Source organism: Mandrillus leucophaeus, unplaced genomic scaffold, assembly GCF_000951045.1.
Source record: "Mandrillus leucophaeus isolate KB7577 unplaced genomic scaffold, Mleu.le_1.0 Scaffold88, whole genome shotgun sequence".
NCBI lineage: Eukaryota > Metazoa > Chordata > Mammalia > Primates > Cercopithecidae > Mandrillus > Mandrillus leucophaeus.
The window spans coordinates 1,005,249-1,025,275 of record NW_012109585.1 but is presented as its reverse complement, the minus strand read 5'-3'; the positions used below and the strand labels follow the sequence as shown (position 1 = coordinate 1,025,275).

At 39.8% G+C, this 20,027-nt stretch overlaps 1 protein-coding gene across 1 annotated transcript in view; it reads right to left on the bottom strand.

The window, feature by feature from the left end:
- The window catches only part of PKD2L2 (polycystic kidney disease 2-like 2), a 40,997-nt gene extending 22,148 nt beyond the window's left edge, over positions 1 to 18,849 (bottom strand). The window contains exons 1-7 of the mRNA XM_011969159.1: positions 18,753 to 18,849; positions 16,714 to 16,847; positions 14,721 to 14,977; positions 9,345 to 9,566; positions 2,662 to 2,890; positions 1,187 to 1,357; positions 161 to 342 (exon numbers count right to left, since the gene is read on the bottom strand). Of these exons, the coding sequence (XP_011824549.1) occupies positions 161 to 342; positions 1,187 to 1,357; positions 2,662 to 2,890; positions 9,345 to 9,566; positions 14,721 to 14,977; positions 16,714 to 16,836 (1,184 nt within the window). The 5' untranslated portion in view covers positions 16,837 to 16,847; positions 18,753 to 18,849. The remainder of the gene's footprint in view (positions 1 to 160; positions 343 to 1,186; positions 1,358 to 2,661; positions 2,891 to 9,344; positions 9,567 to 14,720; positions 14,978 to 16,713; positions 16,848 to 18,752) is intronic.
- Positions 18,850 to 20,027: the final 1,178 nt, after the last annotated feature.

The following is a 20,027-nucleotide window of genomic DNA, read 5'->3' as shown; positions in this document are numbered from 1 at the left end:
CCAGAAGTTTGAGGCTGCAGTGAGCTAAAAAAAAAAAAAAAATCAAACTAACCTTAAATATATTAAAGCTTATATTACTACTTATCATAGAAGGTTAGACCTTTCCATTTTTTGGTAAGAAAATATAGAAGATATAATTACATTTATACTAAGAGCTTACATGGAATTCTGAAAAGTGGAAAAGTCATCAACTTGTGATCCAAAAATAAGAAATCCTAACTGGGCGTAAGCAAAGAATATTATAAAAAACATGATGGCAAATCCTACTATGTCTTTAATACAACGGGACAAGGTTGATGACAGCTGAGACATTGTCTTGTTAAAGCTTATGAATTTGAATATCTGAAAAAGAACAAAGTTAATTGAAATAGGAGAATATCAAAGATGAAATTACTTAGAATAAATTAATTTCAGAAGAATTCTGCTTCGAATTAAAGGAGATATTTAATGATAATCACGGGTGTTTGAGGATTTGCCAGCAATCATTACAAGGCCAAACTTCTGGGGTTTTTTTTGTTTTCTTGAGATGGAGTCTCACTCTGTCACCCAGGCTGGAGTGCTGTGGCGAGATCTCGGTTCACTGCAACCTCCGTCCCCTAGGTTCAAGCGATTCTCCTGCCTCAGCCTCCCTAGTAGCTGGGATTACAGGCATGTGCCACCACACCCGGCTAATATTTTTTATATTTTTAGTAGAGAGGATTTCACCATGTTGGCCATGCTGGTCTCAATCTCCTGAGCTCAGGTGATCCACCCACCTCGGCCTCCCAAAGTCCTGGGATTACAGGCGTGGGCCACCACGTCTGGCCAACTTTTTTTTTTCTGTCATCCAGGCTGCAGTGTAGTGGGGGATTACAGCTCTCTGTAACCTCCACCTCGAGGGCTCAAGGGATCCTTTCACCTCAGCCTCCAGAGTAGCTGGGACTACAGGTGTGCACCACCACACCCAGTTAATATTTTTTGGTATCTTTGGATTTCCCAGGCTGGTCTCGAACTCCTGGGGCCAAGAATCTACCCGCCTTGGCCTTCCAAAGTGCTAGGAGTACAGTGTGAGCCACTGTGCCTGGCCCAAACTACTTTTAAAATTACTTAATAGTTGAAAAAATATTTTTCCCTGTGACTTTTTAGTTTAATTTTTCATTATGCTATTACACTGTTTGTATTATTTAATATAATAAAATATAAATACCTTTATCCATGCAAAAAAGATGGTAATAGCAATTATATTATTGTAATAAATGTGCCAGCATGCAAGAAAATAGAAATCTGAATATTGTTCAGTACTTTCCAACAGCTCTCCAAGTAAGAGAAAAATTTGTACATTACAGTATGTGTTGAAGGAAACAGCCACAAAACACAACTAAATGGGAAAATAAGAAGGGTTAAGTTAGAGAATATCTCTACCTCTAAATATCTTACAGCCTATGAGGAAACACAAAAAAAGTTCACCAAAAGTTTAACAAAAAGGGAAGGAAAGATACGACATATGCTTTTACATAAATGGAAATAACCCTCAACTTATGCAAGTTTAAGGTAGCACTAATTATTATAAAGTTGAAAACTATTAATTGCTTGGCCATCCTAACCTATCTAAATCTTTATTTCTTTGAGTCATAAAGCACAAATGTATACAATGATTATGTAACTCTGAGGCCATAAGGATTTCTGCTCTACATAATACTTAAAAGCTAAACATTTTCTACTGTGCAATACTACAAGAAAACAATTTATAATTACAAAAAATAAAACCTTCTGGAACCTTTTAACAACCCTTTAAAAGAGGATTTCAGAACCAGGCTGTTTTAGCTATCAGAGCTTTATAACTGACATGAACATTTTCCTTTGACTATTCTTGCCTGAAATGCTCAGATAAACATTTAATGTTATGTCCTTTGTAAGATATTAGTGGAGTTACCAGAGAGGTAGGTGGCATACTTTCTGACTCTCAGAAACTTTCAATCTGGTTTTGGGAAACAAGGCTTAAATACTTGATTGGCTATAATTAAGGGCCAATAAGGGTGAAAGATCAAATTGTATAAGCTAGAAACATTGGTTCTTTGTTCATGAGACCAAGCCCTTTACATTTGTCTCGGCCTGCCTAAATCTCTGTTTATTTCAGTACATTTAATTGACTAGAACTGATGGTCTTTGGTGTTTCTTTCAGGGACTATTTCTCCAAACCTGGTGCCCTCTGGACCCACAAGGTCCCCTCTGGCTGCTCACCCCTGTCAGTATTCTGCCTAGCCTTGTCTTTTGTCTATGTTTTCAAAATTTATTATGAGGAAAAAACCAGATTTGGCAACACAGATTAAACAGCCTTGCCCCCAAAGACCCATGACTGGTGAAACTCAAGGCCCTGAAAGTAATACATTTTTTGAGTGGGGGTAGGGAGACCTACTGTGCACATTAAAGCGTAATATTTCTGGAATCACCTTTCCCTGTAGGTTTACGCTGACCCTCCCAAGGACCAAATCAGAAGAAAATAGATCTCCCCCTTTTGGAGGCACACCATTAATAGTACTATTCCTAGTGCATTTTATGTTTGATATTTGTAATTTTCAAAATAAGTCCTGGATGGAATAGAAGATTCTGTCTTTTTACACCTCCTTCATTGGTAGGTTCAGATGTGATCCCCTTCAACCATGCGCATGAATATATACTCACCAGCAAAAGTAGCAATTCTAGCCAGTTCCAAATACTTTTGAAATAGGCAGACTTAAATTCTTTTATTTTTTTGACTTCTTGTGTTGTGAAGACAAAAAGAAAAATACAAAATGTGATTTCACAGGAAGCAATAAAATAATCATAGTAGCTAACATATCTGAGGAGCTTCACAGAGTAAAACTGCCATGAAGTAAGTATTCCTCCAGTTGCAGGGAATTCTGCCACCAATCTGTAAAATCAGGTTTGCGAAAGCAAATGTTCATTTCAAGCATTTATATTTCAGTACGTAATGTGAAATTTTCAATCAATGATTATGTATGCTTTAATGATAATCAGTTTTTTTTTTTTATAAAGTATGTTTCCTTGGGGAAATGGGTTCAATTTAAACATCTTCTAGATTTACTTATTTCATAGTGGCTCCACTTTTTCTATACCTGAATATTCACAGTGGTCAAAGACCAATGTAAATGAGAAAGCAAGTTGTGATTTTTTTTTTCAGACATTCATTCTATTTTGTGTTCAGCTTGCTTGTTCATAACTGGGAATATAATTTATGTCCATAGGAGAATGATATGTTCAAGAAAATGCTATACCATTAGTTACTGTTATTAGTTAGAACTTTTCCCCAATATACATAATTTTTGAATACTTCAGAGGGAGGACATACACTCTCCCTCTTTAGATTATCAGAAATGCTTGCTTCTAAATGTCAAGGTCACATATTCTACTAAAGCAATGTTTTCTGTTGGATGCTGGATACAAAAATCATCTATATGCAGACAGAAGTATAAAAATTAAATCCAACACTACATATAAAAAGATTTTGAGGTTCTCTGGTGTTCGCCACAACTTCTGATAATTAAGAATTGGTGGTAATTTAGGGAACCAGCATTTCTATCACAATATTATAATTTAATTATTCCTACTAAAGATTTTAGCAAATGTCATTGGTACTCTTATAAGGTGCTCCCAAAACAACAAAAACAAAACCTCAGTTAACAAATAAAACTTACATCTTACACATACTAGGTAGTGAGTGAAGTGAACTAAACTCAATATTATGATCTGAAGTGCAGACTAATCAAAAAGGAACAATAATATTCTGTTTAATTTGCCTGATAATTGTACAAAAACGAAAATAAACAGATAAGGTATAAGTAATATGCATCTACACAACTACTGACTAGATACTCCAGTTAACAGTTTCAAAGTCTGCTGAAGTTTCTAAAAAATAACGTTTTAAAAGGTAACAGAGTAAGTGCAAAACTTTCAGAGAGGAAATCTGGACTTAATCTGATATTACAAGGGCTTCTTCATATGTCTTAAAGCCAGTTACCTCAATGCTTCCATTCTTGTTTAGGACATAAAAATAATTTGTATTCTTCACTTTATCCTGATCAGGACTGTTGGAAAGGGTGAATGAAGTTGGTAAAAAGCTCCGATTCTCTGAGAGAAAAGAACTTTAAAATAAAAGGTATAACATCCATTGGCTGCTTCAGGCAGTTCATTTGTTTTATTCATTTTTACATATTTTAAAGGCCATGGTGTGTTTCACTCTCCCTGTTGCACGGGGAGCAAAATCTCCTAAACTCCAATTCCATAGTCCATTCAGGAAAAAATGTTAAGACTTAGGAGATAAAAGTGGCTCACTGATATTAAATTTTTTTAACTTTTATTTTAGGTTCAGGGGTGCGCGTGCAGGTTTGTTAAACAGGTAAACTTGTGACTTGGGGGTTTGGTGTGCAGATTGTTTTTTCACCTGGGTACTAGGCATACTTCCTGACAGGACTTCCTCCTTCCCACCCTCCTCCATCAAGCAGGCCCCAGTGTCTGTTGTTCCCCCTTTTCTGTCCATGTGTTCTCATTATTGAGTTCCCACTTATGAGAACATGTAGCTTTTGGTTTTCTGTTCCTGTGTGGGTTTGCTAAGGATGATGGCCTCCAGCTCCATCCATTTCCCTGCAAAGGATATGATCTCATTCTTTTTATTGCATAGTATTACATGGTGTATAGTAGATACTGTTGTTTGCCTCTCTAGCAGTCATTATCCCATTTTTTCTAACAGAATCTTAATTGTATTCAGTCTTCCACCCATCCCAGATCACTTAGGGGAAGCTGATTAAATCCCCAGGCAGATCCAGTCATGGTAATCCTTTACTAAGTGTTTGATTCTAGAGCAAATCCTTTTCTAGTGCTTGATTCTGACTCCCATATTGTTCGAAGATCAACTATACATTGAATTTAAAAAACATCCGAAGCCCTCACATCTGAACCCACAAATGAAGGAGGTATAAACCCTTATTAGGGTTTTGTTCATGCTTGTGCTGAGATTAAAATCCCAAGGTTTAAAATAAAAATAATGTAGGCTGGGCACGGTGGCTCACGTCTGTAATCCCAGCACTTTGGGAGGCCGAGGCGGGTGGATCACCTGAGGTCAGGAGTTCGAAACCAGCCTGGCCAACATGGCAAAACCCTGTCTCTACTAAAAATACAAAAATTAGCTGGATGTGGTGGTGCACGCCTGTAATCCCAGCTACTCAGGAGGCTGAGGCAGTAGAATCGCTTGAACCCAGGAGGCAGAGGTTGCAGTGTGCTGAGATCATGCCACTGTACTGCAGCCTGGGCAACAGAGCTAGACTCCATCTCAAAAATCAAATAAAATTAAAAATAAGAAAATGAAAAATGTGGTTCTACTGTCAATATGAAAAAGTAACCACATTGTTTTATTATTTCAAAATTTATTTAGGAACATGGAGATTACATACAATGTTTTATATTGTCTAAGAACATGTAGTCTCACTTCTTGTCTTTCTACAGCTTCAAAGAGCTGTCATTTAGTCCTGATAACTTCCTCTTCTGATCAGATCATTAAAATCTGTTGGTTTCCTTTCAGAATGGCTTCTTTATTAAGTTACTCATTTTTGTCTCAAGAATGAACAATTTAAATTTCAATGAGTAATAGCAGCCAGGATCCCAGAAATATTAGAGCCTGTGGTATATTGCAAAAATAGCTACAGTTCTTCACATCTTTTTGCCTGGCCTGTCACCCAGGAGAGGGTGTACTGCCCCAGCCCTTGATGCTGGACTCGACCATGTGAATTTCTTTGGCCAATGGGATGTTAACAAATATGATGCAAGCAGAAACTTGAAATGAGTTTATACATTAGAACTTGCTCTTTGGGACCTCTACAATTGCCATGAAAAAGACATGCCCGGGCTAACTTGGACCCAGGAGAAGGATGAGATACATGTAGAGCAGAACCAACTCAAAGACACATGTGTGGGTCCTGCCAAATAGCAGCTATATTGGCAAGCCTAACAGAGATCAGTCAAGCCCAGCTGGATCAATTGAACTCTAAACACATGAGAAATATTTATTTTAAGCCACTACACTTGGAGGTGGTTTGTTCCCTAGGAAAAGCTAGATACAAGACCTAACTTGGGCCTCAGCTCTCTACCTCTGAATCATTTAGGAGGCTTTTGGTTGTAACCAAAAACCCCAACTTAAATTGGTTTAAACAATAAAGAAATTTATTTCTGTCACACAGCAGCAGTTTCAGAGATAACAGCAGACACCATTTGTGGTAAGTTCACAGATCTAGCTCCATTACTTTGAGATGGCTTCAGTTTTGCCCTCCTTTGTGTTAGCTAAGTATCTTATGCTTCCCCAAGATGATTGTGTACAAGCAGCAACTGTGATTATATGTCATTGATGTCAGTAAAGAGATAGCACCAACCAAAGAGAAAAAAAAAGTTATTCCCGTTAGTCTAATTGGGTTACCTTAGGTCACCTCCCTAACATGGACCATGCTAATTGATTTATGCCAGGCCAAGCTCACTACACTCCAGCCTGGGCGACAGAGTGAGACTCAGACTTAAAAAAAAACCATAAGGAAGAGAATATTTACTATTCACTAAGTGGGTCTTCATAATGATCTTGATCCTAGTGGCCTTCATACTGAGTAGGCTGAGGAGGAGGAGGGGAAGAGGAAGGGAGGGGCTTGCTGTCTCAGGGGTGGCAGAGCAGAAGAGGTGGAGGAGTGCATTCAGTGAAACTTTACAAATTTTACATAATAATTTTTCTCTGACATTTTTTTCATTTTTCTAAAAATGTTTCTACACAGTACCAGTCCTTCAACCCTTTGCTTTAGTTTCTGCGCCTATATCATCGAAGGGTCCATGTCATAAAAGAAGTCAAAAGCAGTCTTGAATAATCGGAACCCTTCTCCAGATGTCTAATGTCCATTTATTTTCTGTTCTGTTTCTATGTTTTCCTTCTCATCATTTGGCACTGATTTGGAAGCACCCATCTCCATCAAGGACTCTTCTGTTAATTCCTCTGGTGTGGTGTCCATTAGCTCTTGATTTCTCCAAAATCAGTATCCTGAAACCCTTCACCCTCCCACTTTTTTTTTTTTTTTTTTTTTTTGCCGCATCTACATCTCTTTCATGATTTCTTTGATTGACTCTGCCATAAATCCTGTGAAGTCATGCACATCTGAACAGTTTTCTCCAGCGGGTATTTATTGTTTCAGGTTTGATAGCTTCACAGTTTTTAATAACGATGGCATCTTCAATAATGCAATCCTTCCACACTTTCATGATGTTCTCTCTGTTGGGGTTCTCTTCCGTAGTATCGACAATCCTTTCTAAAGAGTACTGTGTGTTATGAGCCTTAAAAGTCCTCATGATCCCCTGATCTAGAGGCTGAATTAGAGACGTTGTGTTTGGGGGTAAGTAAACCACTGGAAAAAGCATCAATGGAACCATTCTAGAAAAAGAGTTCTAATTGTCCAGGCCTTCTTGTTGTACAACCAAAAGACTGGAAGCTGGTGTTTTATCTTTTCCCTTCAAGGTTAGGGGGTTAGCAGTTTTATAGATAAGGGTAGTCCAGATGATAAACCTGACTTCATTTGCACAAAACAGTAGAGTTAGCCTGTTTCTTCCTGCCTTAAATCCTTGTGCTTGCTTCTCTTCCTTATTAATAAATGTTCTTTATGGCATTTTTTTTTTCCAGAATACGGCACTATTGTCTGCATTAAAAACCTGTTCAGGCAGATATCCTTTCTCCTCAATGATTTTCATAATGACGTCTGCTATGTTGTCTGCTGCCACTTGGTTGGCAAAAGCTACTTCTGCTATCTTGACATTTTTGAAAGTGAAACCTCTTTCTAAAAGTATCAAACCAACCATTGCTGGCATTAAATTCTCCAACTTTAGATCCTTCACTTTCCTTTTACCAGTTGCCACATGATTACTTTTCTTTTCTTTCTTTCTTTCTTTTTTTTTTGAGACGGAGTTTTGCTCTTGTTACCCAGGCTGAAGTGCAATGACACAATCTCGGCTCACCACAACCTCCGCCTCCCAGGTTCAAGTGATTCTCCTGGCTCAGGCTCCTGAGTAGCTGGGATTACAGGCTGTGCCACCACGCCCGGCTGATTTTGTATTTTTAGTAGAAATGGGGTTTCTCCCTGTTGGTCAGGCTGATCTCAAACTCCTGACCTCAGGTGATTTGCCCACCTCGGCCTCCCAAAGTGCTGGGATTACAGGCGTGAGCCACTGCGCCTGGCCGACTTTGCTTTTCTTAAATCATTTAGCATCTAAAGGTATGCCTTTCTTATAGCAATCCTGCATTCCCACAGAAGCTGCATTTTCAATGAGATAAAAAGGTATTTTGCAAAAAGGGCAAGGTTTCCACACCTGCTGGCATAGCTGCAGCAAGGGCTTCATGAATTTCACACAGAAGCTGCACTTTCAATGAGATAAAAAGGTATTTTGCAAAAAGGGCAAGGTTTCCACACCTGCCGGCATAGCTGCAGTGATGGCTTCATGAATTTCCTTTCCCTCCCCCTGCTTCCAGGGCAATGGTCCTTAGTCTCTGGATTCACTTATCTTGAAACGGTGGGCAACTGCAGCTGCAGACGTCAATTTATGATACATATCAAGTAATTCAATTTTATCTTGTAACGTCATGACATTTCTCTACTTTGTGGGAGCACCCCCAGTATCACTAGTGGCATTTTGTATGGGTCCCATGGTGTTATTAAAGGTTTATGGTATTGCACTAAATATGATAAAAAACACATGAGAACTATGAGAGATCACTTTTTTACTGAGATACACAATTTATTGGAGAGACAAACTGCTTAAGTGAAGATGGTGAGCATCACACGACACTTTAAATGGATACAGCACTAGAGTTCACTGCAATAGCAACAGGAGATGGCTATGAAATTCTTACACTAGTGCAGTGTGTACTCTAATTTTATGCAGTTATGATATAGTACTGCATCTTTTGTTTACATTTTTCTTGACTGCAAATGGTGCCACATGTTTATGTGCATAAGTTTTGGCAAATTTTAACTTCTTATAATAGATTTGTGTATACTGTGTGATAGTAAACAATAAAATAGATGAGTATCTACAGGTATTTCATGCATTCACGACATGCCTAACTTCTTCTTAATTTTTTTTTCAGTATTTCTAGGCTACATGGTTGGTTTGGGAGTTTTTTCAAATTGTCACAAAGGTCTAAAAATTTTCCAATATATTTACTGAAAAAATCCATATCTAAGTGGACCTGTACAGTTCAAACTCATGTTGTTCAAGGGTCAACTGTACTAATAAAGAAGTTTTGTAGGCCACTGACCACTGTCTATGAAAAAAAGTTTTGAGTCACTCACCTGATAATACAAAATAGATTTACGTTAGCATTATATAAGGAAAAATCAATAAAAATAACTCTAGTCCCTCTTGTGATCCAGCTGTTCAGTCGAAGGTCAATGAACTTGTTTTTGGTTTCAGATTTTGATTTTGATAAAGTGAAAATATATCCTCCATTTCGGTAAACACCAAGAAATCCCCAGTGCCAAGGGGAGTTGGTATTAGAAGTAGAATATCTCCATCTGTTAGACATAAAAAGAATAATGGTGAAATGAGAAAGCCCAACTGAGAAGTATTCTCATAATTTAAATTGATCTTTGGTTCAAAAGTAGTAGTTTTTTGGCCGGGTGCGGTGGCTCACGCCTGTAATCCCAACACTTTGGGAGGCCGAGTAGGCGGATCCCTTGAGCCCAGGAGTTCGAGACCAGCCTGGGCAATGTGGTGAAACCCCATCGCTACAAAAAACACAAAAACTAGCCAGGCATGGTGGCGTGTGCCTGTAGTCCCACCTACTCAGGAGGCTGAGGTAGGAGGATTGTTTGGGCCCGGGAGGTTGAGCTGCAGTGAGCTGTGATCATGCCACTGCACTCCAGCCCAGGCAAAAGAGCCAGACCCTGTCTCAAAACAAAAACAAAAAAACCAAAAACAAACAAAAAAACAAAACAAAAGTAGTACTTTAAAAAAAAGTATTAGTAAATTCATAAGTATTATAGTAATTTTAAAGCAAGACAATGCATTAAGGACTAAAGGATTAAGATTTAATTAAGATTTAATGTAGTTTATACTTTTTAATGCATATGGTGGGCAACACCACTGGACTAGGTGCTATGAGATAATTTTTCAAAAATCTATAATTTTTCAAAAATTTGCTGGGCATAGCAGCACGTGCCTATAGTTCTCGTTACTGAGAGCCCCAGAGTTCAAGGCCGCATTGAGCTATGATTGCACAACTGCACTCCAGCACTCCAGCCTGGGTGACCAAGTGAGACCCTGTCTCAGAAAAAAAAAAAATCCATCTGTTAGGTGTGGTGGCATATGCCTGTAGTCCCAGCTACCCAGGGGGCTGAGATGAGAGGACTGCTTGAGGCCAGGAGTTTGAGGTTGCAGTGTCGATGATGGTGCCTGTGAATAGTCCCTGCACTGTGGCGTAGGTCACATGGTGAGATCTCCTCTCTAAAAAAACAAAAAAATCCATCTGTTGTCTCACAGAGCTTAGAATTGTCTCAGAGAGCTTAGAATCTAGAAAATGACGACTGTTTTTTTTCTTTAACATGTTGTTTCTGTTATGAGATATTTAGTCTTTGAGTAGGACAAAACTATTAAGAGTTTTGGCTCAGAAATGGGTAAAAAAGGTGTTTCATAACTGTCTTGTAAATGTAAGATATTGTTTATAAATGCTCAATAAAAACTTTGTTACAATGTCCATGTTGTTACGTAGATTTTTTAATGAAAGTATATAAAAATCAAAGTAAACTGTGTATAACTAAATTTTGGACTGGGTGCAGTGGCTTACGCCTGTAATCCCAGCACTTTGGGAGGCTGAGGTGGGCGGATCACTTGAGGCCAGGAGTTCGAGACCAGCCTTGCCAACGTGGTGAAACCCCATCTCTACTAAAAACACACAAATTAGCTGGGCGTGGTGGTGCATGCCTGTTATCCCAGCTATTTGGGAGGCTGAGGCACGAGAATCTCTTGAACCCAAGAGATGGAGGCTGCAGGGAGCCAAGACCACGCCACTGCACTCCAGTCTGGGTGACAGAGTAAGATTCTGTCTCAAAAATAGAAAAAAAAAATTTTTTTTGTTTCTTTTTTAAATTTGTAACTTAATTACAGGATATCCAAAAATGGAAAGCTTTGATTCCTCATTTCAGTCTCTCTATTCAGTTCCCCCAAAACAGATTTGAAAGGTTATTCAAAGATGCACTGCTTAAACCTGTTTTACTACTAACACTACAGCAGGGAGGGAAAGAGACACCACTAGGAAAAAATACCTATGTTTTAATGAAACTTCCATAGTTGTATTTTTGAGTGTTTTCCACACACGACTATTAAGTGGTAACAGGAAGATCTGTTGCACCAGATCTCTCCTAGCTTCCAATGTTTTGTTTTTAATTAGTGAATTTTACATTTTAGACGAGCAAAATTGATTCTTTTTTCATTGTTGAGGATTAACAGGTATTAATTCACAATTCCAGTAAAGTATAGAGATTATAAAATAAACCTAATTGATAGTGTTAATTTTGGTATTTTATAAAGTATTTGTACTTGTTATGAGAATTTGGAATATTAAAATACTTAAAAGAGTAGTCTTAGGATTCCAATTAATAATGTGTAAATAATTGCTTTATCTTGTAATTTGGGGTTGAAAGAAAGTAAATAGTACTATAATAGTTAAGAGAATGGGCTGGGTGTGGTGGCACACACCTGTAATTCCAGCATTTTGGGAGGCCAAGGCAGGCGAATTGCTTGAGCCCAGGAGCTTGAGACCAGCTTGGGCAACATGGTGATATCCCATTTCGGCAGAAAATACAAAAATTATCTGGGTGTGGTGCCATGTGCCTGTAGTCCCAGCTACTTGGGAGGCTGAGGTGGGAGGATTGCTTGAGCCCCAGAGGTTAAGGCTGCAGTGAGCTATGATCTTCACTGCACTCCAGCTTGGGCGACACAGCGAGACCCTGTTTCAAAAATAACAATAATAATTTTTCTTTTTTGTTTTTTTTTAGACAGCATTTTGCTCTTGTTGCCCAGGCTGGAGTGCAATGGCGCAATCTTGGCTCACTGCATCCTCCGCCTCCTGGGTTCAAGCAGTTCTCCTGCCTCAGCCTCCCAAGTAGCTGGGACTACAGGCATGCACTACCATGCCCGGCTAATTTTTTTTTTTGTATTTAGTAGAGACAGGGTTTCACCATGTTGGTCAGGCTTGTCTCGAACTGCTGACCTCAGGTGATCCACCCACGTTGGCCTCCCGAAGTGCTGGGATTACAAGCGTGAGCCACCGCGCCCGGCCATAATAATGTATCATCATACTTATGAATGTATTCGATTTATAAGAATCATACAAGTCCTCAAGAACACTAAAAACTCATACAAAGAAGAAACAAGTTAAAAAAAAAAACCCAGCAATAATTAACCCTGGGAGTTCAAGAGAAGTTGTTCAAGAAAGGAAATACAATCATTATTCATATTTATAATATAAACATTGACTAATGATTGACAATAATTATGATATAACTATATTGAGATGCTAACAGGAACAGGAGGAGTGTGTGTAGAGGGGGTAGCATAAGAGAGCTATATGACAGATCGCCTTCCATGATAGAAAAACAATAGAGGCTGGGTGCAGCGGCTCACACCTGTAATCCCAGCTCTTCGGAAGAGCAAGGCGGGAGGATTACTTGAGACCAGGAATTTGAGATCAGCCTGGGTAACGTAGAAAGACCCTGTTTCTACAAAAAATAAAAAAAACTAGTCAGGTGTGGTGGTTTATTCCTGTAGTCCTAGCTGCTACTCAGCAGACTGAGGCAGGAGGATTGCCTGAGTCAGCAGTTTGAAGCTGCAGTGAACTATAATTACACCACTGCACTCCAGCCTGAGCAAGACAGTGAGATCCTGCCCCTAAAGAAAAAAAAAAAAAAACATAACTGTAAAATCAAGTGTAAGGTAGCAGTATGAGGATGTAACTTAGAAAGAAAAAGTATATACCAGAAGAAACAACTATAAAAGAGCTGAAAGTGCTGCTTCTGGAGAGTGGAAATTATGAGTAGGAAAGGGTAGACCTTTGTAGATATTCGTATTGCTTTAATAAATATTAAATTATAAAAAATGTTCATTCTCTTCTCCCTATAATTTTTTTTTTGAGGGGGGGATGGAGTTTTGCTCTTTCTTGCCCAGGCTGGAGTGTAGTGGCGTGATCTTGGCTCAATGCAACCTCTGCCTCCAGGGTTCAAGCGATTTTCCTGTCTCAGCCTCCCAAGTAACTGGGATTACAGGCGTGTGCCACCATGTCCAGCTAATTTTTGTATTTTTAGTAGAGATGGGGTTTCACCATGTTGGCCAGGCTGGTCTTGAACTCCTGACCTCAGGTGATCCGCCTGCCTCGGCCTTCCAAAGTGCTAGGATTACAGGCGTGAGCCACTGCACCTGGCCTTTTTTTTTTTTGAGACTGAGTCTCACACTATCGCCCAGGCCAGAGCGCAGTGGCGTGATCTCGGTTCACCGCAACCTTTGCCTTCTGGGTTCAAGTGATTCTTGTGCCTTGGTCTCCTGAGTAGCTGGGACTATAGGTGTCTGCTACCACACCTGTGCCTAATTTTTCTATTTTTAGTAGAGACGGGGTTTCGCCATGTTGGCCAGGCTGGTCTCAAACTCCTGACCTCAAATGATCCACCCGCCTCAGCCTCTCAAAGTGCTGGGATTACAGGTGTGAGCCAATGATTTTCATAAGGTTCTAAAAGCACAAAGTGTGCGTAGCACTGATACCAGCAGCTTCTGTGTCAAGGTAAGCTAGTGCCAGTGGCACATTTCCTTCTTTTTTTTTTTTTTAGGGACAAGGTCTCCCTCTGTCCCCCAGGCTGGAGTGCAGTGGTGTGATCATAGCTTGCTGCAGCTTCAACCTCTTGGGCTCAAGTGATCCTCCTGGATCAGCCTCCCAAGTACCTTGGACTTCAGGTAAGCCCCATCACACCTGGCTAATTTTTAAATTTTCTGTAGAGACTGGGTCTCAGTATGTTGCCCAGACTAGTCTTGAACTCCTGCCCTCAAGCAGTCCTCCTTTCTCGGCTTCCCAAAGTGCTGTGATTACAGGTGTGAGCCACCATGTCTGGCCTCACATTTTCAATACAAAGTGTACACATGAGTCTACACCAGCACTAGCCTCAGTCACTTTGAAACACAATGGCCATAGCATCTTTGGCAAGCATCATCAGATGCAGTCCCTGTAGAGCATAACTGCCCCATTTTAGTAGGAGCAGCAACAGAAAAAAATCAGTGAAGGAAGCCAGAGTAAGAGAGGAGGAAAGTGACAGAGCACAACTAAGACACCCACTAAGGATCCCAGATCGTCTTGGGGATGTGTTGTTGGCATCTAGCCACAGCCAAAAAAGCAGATTAATTGAACATTTTAGAAGCAAAAATTGATGCTTTGCCCTGTGTCCAATATGACTAAGCACTTCATATACCAAAGTCAGAAAAAAGAAACACTTTGCATCCTAAAGTAAACAAAAAATAATAGGTTCACCTTTCCTTTTCTAAACACTGCTATCTCCAAATCTTCCTTTTTTACTACTGTTGAAACAGTCTCCTTACCCTTCCAGGACCCAGCTGGTGTTACTTGGAAGACACACATCTAAAAGATACAATGGTAAATGCTAGAAAAAGTATAATTTTATGCTACTTACTCAGTATTAATTTGAAGGCCAAAATTAGAGAGGTCTTCATTTGCAGAAGTATATTTGCCATAACATTCACTCATCAAAGACTGAAAAGATGAATAGACTTTGCATGTGTTGTTGCGGACTTTTAGTTGACGAACTCTGGGGACTCCTAGAAGTATATTCTCATAGTAGATGCGACTGCTGTTCTTTAAATTATACAGCTGCTGGTTATTGTACCATGAATCCCAGTACAGACCTTCCAAAAGGGGTCCTTCCATAAACTTCATATAGAAAAACAAATGTCATGGGAAAAATATTTTCATGTCTATAGAATCTACATTCATACCATTATGCATAAGAGATTTTGAGTATGAAAATCAAACTATTGATCAAGCTACCATTAATGGTAATGGTAATGCTAATGAAGCTACTGCGGATGGTTAACGCTCATTAAGCATGTACTGTGTACTAGGCACTGCTCTAAGCACTTTATAAGCATTAACTCATTGAATCCCGTAGCCCTTCTTCTCTCCTTATACGAGTAAATTAAAATTTTCTTCCAATACATGAGTATCAGAGCTGGTCATAGCCACACATCATGACTTCACTCCAAAGTTGTCTGTACCCCTCCTCCTAACCCTCCTCCCCAGCTCTGGCCATGGTGCCTGCTACTCCTGGCTTTGCCCTTTGCTGATCGTTCTAAGAGATCCCAAGCCCAGGGTTCATTTACTTCCTCCCTTTGTCTTCTCTGTCATTGTCCACATACATGCTTCAGAAAACACAGTAACAAAGTGGCAGTGTGACCTCCACTTCTTTTATTATTGTTTCCTATTTCACCTAGCCTAAACCAACCATCTAGGATCATTTAGCCCTCATCTCACACTTGCCCTCTTTCAGGAAATGACCCTGTCTCCTTGGTAAGTTTCAAATTCCTGCACAGCATTCATGATATGACCTCTGTCCAATTCATACTTTGGCCTTTTCTACCTCATCTTCCATATGCTCACAATACCAAACATAGCTCCACATGTAGAATTACTTACAGAACATATTGTTCCTTCTTCCTAAAATACCCATCCCTGATTCATGCTTCAAAATGCAACTAAATTGTCATCACCACTGGAAGCCTTCCCTGCCTTGTCCTTATATGCCCCCATGTGCATATGCCAGGTTTTGTGACCTGGGAGAGCTGAAACTGCTGTCCCCTTAACTGTTCTTTCCTCATAATGTGAGCATGTTGCTATGTTAAACGTAATGGAAAAAGCAAGTCTATTCCACTGCTGAAGGAATGATTCCCTTACATAAGTAAAAACACCATGAAATTATATTCTTATATGTACGTTTTATTATATACTGTACCTTACCATAACACATATACACAGTAAAGGCTTGTATGCCAAAACCACATATATTACACTTTCTGGGCAATTAAAGAACTTTTTCAAAGTAAATTTCACTATACACAATTATAGACTAGATCCTAACCCTCACATAAGATGCAAGTCTTCTATTTAACAAATGAAATGAGAACGTTTAAAAAAATCAATTTTTTTTTTTTGAGATGGAGCCTTGCTCTGTTGCCCAGGCTGGAGCGCAATGGCATGATCTTGGCTCACTACAACCTCCAACTCCCAGGATTACAGGTGGCTGTCACCATGCCCGGCTAATGTTTGTATTTTTTAGTAGATACGAGGTTTCACTATGTTGGTCAGGCTGGTCTCGAACTCCGGACCTCAGGTGATCCACCCACCTTGGCCTCCCAAAATGCTGGGATTACAGGCGGCGAGCCCCGTGCCCGGCCAAAAAAAATCAATTTTTAAAAAATTACAAGAATAGTATCAAACTGAGAACACAGGCTCTCAATAAACACTTACTGGCTGGTTGTTTCTAATAGTTTAAAGAAATGACATTTATTTTTTTTGTTCCTTCAAGAGATATTCATTGAGTGCCCACTATGTATGCCAAGGGTTCATGGACTACCTAAATCTACTTCATCCACAGTCACAAGATACTTTACCTTCCAAAAATCAGTTATGCTGCGAATAGACTTAAAGTTGGTTCTTTCTTCACCAGGCACAGAAGTGTCCAAAAATAGAGATGACATAACCTTGTTTAAGTAATACATATGTGGGTTTACCATCCCAAAAGTCACTAAGGAGAAGAATTTTTTGTTTAATAATTTACATTTAAAAACTCAGCTTATCAGGATTAAACATGTTATATTTTGTTCCTAATTTTGAAAATTAAACTTTATTATTTTATCTAATTATAAAAGTAATAATTAAAAAATCTAAACTAAAAATATAAAAAGTAGGATGTAGTTTCTAGAATTAGTTTGGCAAATATTCTTCAGATATTTCTTTATGCATACACACTTATAAAGAAAATAATTTTATCTTTACAAAAATGAAGACACATTATACACACTATTCTGCAAGTTGACTTTTTCTCTACATGAGAGTAAGGCAGTATAGTACTGTGAGTGATTAAGATTATACGGACTTTGAATTCAGACAGATAAGGGTGTGAGTCCCATCACAGGGATAGTATCTCTTACCTCCTAGTTTTGTTGTGAGAAGTGAGATGATGCACATAGAACATTTTAAACTGTGTTTTGGCACACGATGAGTTTTTAAAAATATTAACTAGTGGCGGGGCGTGGTGTCACACCTGTAATCCCAGCACTTTGGGAGGCTGAGGTGGGTGGATCACCTGAGATCAGGAGTTGGAGACCAGCTGACCAACATGGTGAAACCCCCATTTTTACTAAAAAAGTACAAAATTAGCCGGGTGTGGTGGTGCAGGCCTGTAATCCCAGCTACTCTGGAGGCTGAGGCAGGAGAATCGCTTGAACTCAGGAGGTGGAGGTTGCAGTGAGCCACTGTACTCCAGCCTGGGTGACAGAGCAAGACTGTCTCAAAAAAAAAAAAGAAAAAAAAAAGAAAAAAAATCACATTATAAATGGAGATTCAGGTTGCTTTATTATATTAAAAAAGTGTTCTTTAAAATCTCTGAATAATGAGATTATAAATGATCTTTTTACTTATATTTTTATATTTTCCAAATATTCTGTAGTAAGCATGTAGTTTTCATAACTAAGCTTTTATAAAGCCGTCTAAGATACCTTAATTTATAAAGTTGCCTACAGTTATCTTTTTTTTTTTTTTCTTGGGACAGGGTCTCAGCCTGTCACGCAGGTTGAAGTGCAGTCGTTGCAATCACAGTTCACTGCAGCCTTGACCTCCTGTGCTCAAGGAATCTTCCACCTCAGCCTTCCCAGTAGCTAGGACTACGGGGGTGTGCCACCACACCTGGCTAATTTTATAGTTGTCTTTTCAATCAAGAGCAGACTCAAACTCACCTCTACAACACCAATTAATTATTTAATTGCTATACAATTGCCAGTGTGTAGCAGGTACCAACATGAGATAAATGCTGCCAGTGAGCTTTCATCTACTGTATGTTGGGTGCCATAAAGACAAATGCTCTTTAATACTCCTCTTTGCATATTAAGCCGATGCTATTGACCCACAGGCAGGAGGAATGCAGGTTGAGATGCTTTCCCAGTCCTCCTTAATTATTTGCATTGACTCAGCACAAACGTATTTTTTTAACTGCAATAGGTGAGTGAAAAGAACCATGCTAATGGCAGACACCAAGATGAACTTTGGCCTCATTTGTACTTTGATTTTATGAAACTCAGCTGATGTGTCTATATGACTCTAAACAAAATCAAATCGCAGTTGCCAACCGAAGGGATGAATTATGTTCAAGACAGAACTGCCAAATGAAAGGAATCATTAAAATTCAATCAATATTGACTATGGAAGCTTCTTACATTTGTGATGTAAAATTTTGCCTTTTAAGAACTGGAAATAGTCAATTTCTAAATGAAATGAATCTAAATCAATCTAAGATTATGTTTAAACGGTGTCACTGTATTTTGAGTTTTAGTAGCCTGACAGCCTATGGTTTCGAAGTCTATGTTTTATTTTTCATCTCCACATTTTAACTTCTTAGTTCAAACAAACAACACCTTTATATCTGTGTACTTACATATACATAGGTTTATTAAAAAAATAAAGTAGAGTAACAATTCCTGAAGTGTGGTGGTAATTTCTACTTCCTTTCTGTAATGCAGCTTATGTTTCGAAGCCCCTGTGAGATATAAGACAAAATTTTTCTTTACATTATTATGTAATTTATGTTTATTAAGTGACAACAATGGAAAAACCACAACCACTTTTAGTCCTTACACTGCGGGGAGGAAAGCTCCAATACCTTATGGCTATTTTTCAATGCTCAGCTTTACGAGGCGGGGAGAATTTTTTTACTATATACTATTAACAACAATTTTTTTTTTGTTTTGAGACGGAGTCTAGCTCTGCTGCCAGGCTGGAGTTCAGTGGCGCGATCTCGGCTCACTGCAACCTCCGCCTTCCGGGTTCAAGCGATTCTCCTGCCTCAGCCTCCCGAGTAGCTGGAACTGCAGGCGCCCGCCACCACGCCCGGCTAATTTTCGTATTTTTATTAGAGATGGGGTTTCACCATGTTGGCCAGGATGGTCTCGATCTCTTGACCTCGTGATCCGCCCGCCTCGGCCTCCCAAAGTATCGGGATTACAGGCGTGAGCCACTGCGCCCGGCCACTAACATTTTTTATATCATGATGTCTTCTCAACGGTCCTAAGATGAAAAAGCAAAACACAAAACAAGCTAAACCTCTCATCTGTCCTAACCGTTTTCTCCACCCCTCAACACCGCTTCTTGGGAAGGCTGGTTTCTGCTGGAGAGGCAAAAAGCACCCTGGCTTGAATTCTGTCAAGGTCACGACTCCCGAGATCAACAACGGACTTTAGAGACCAGCCTAGTGACCGACCGTCACTCGACAGCAGGTGACAACGCCCAGCTCGAGCTCGCAAGAGGCGAGCGCCACGACGCTCAGGGCTTCAGTTTTCCCGTCTGTGCAATGGGATCATCTGTCTCTCTCCGCTTCTCCAGGGGAGGCTGTGAGGGCTAAAGGTGGCGGCAAGTCGGGCGCAGTGGTTCACGTCTGTAATCCCAGCACTTTGGGAGGCCGAGGCGGGCGAATCACGAGGTCAGGAGATCGAGACCATCCTGGCTAACACGGTGAAACCCCGTCTCTCCTAAAAAAAACCCCCAAAAAACAAACAACAACAAAAAATCCCCCCCCTACAAAATTAGCCGGGCGTGGTGGCGGACGCCTGTAGTCCCAGCTACTCGGGAGGCTGAGGCAGGAGAACGGCGTGAACCCGGGAGGCGGAGCTTGCAGTGAGCCGAGATCGCGCCACTGCACTCCAGCCTGGGCGAC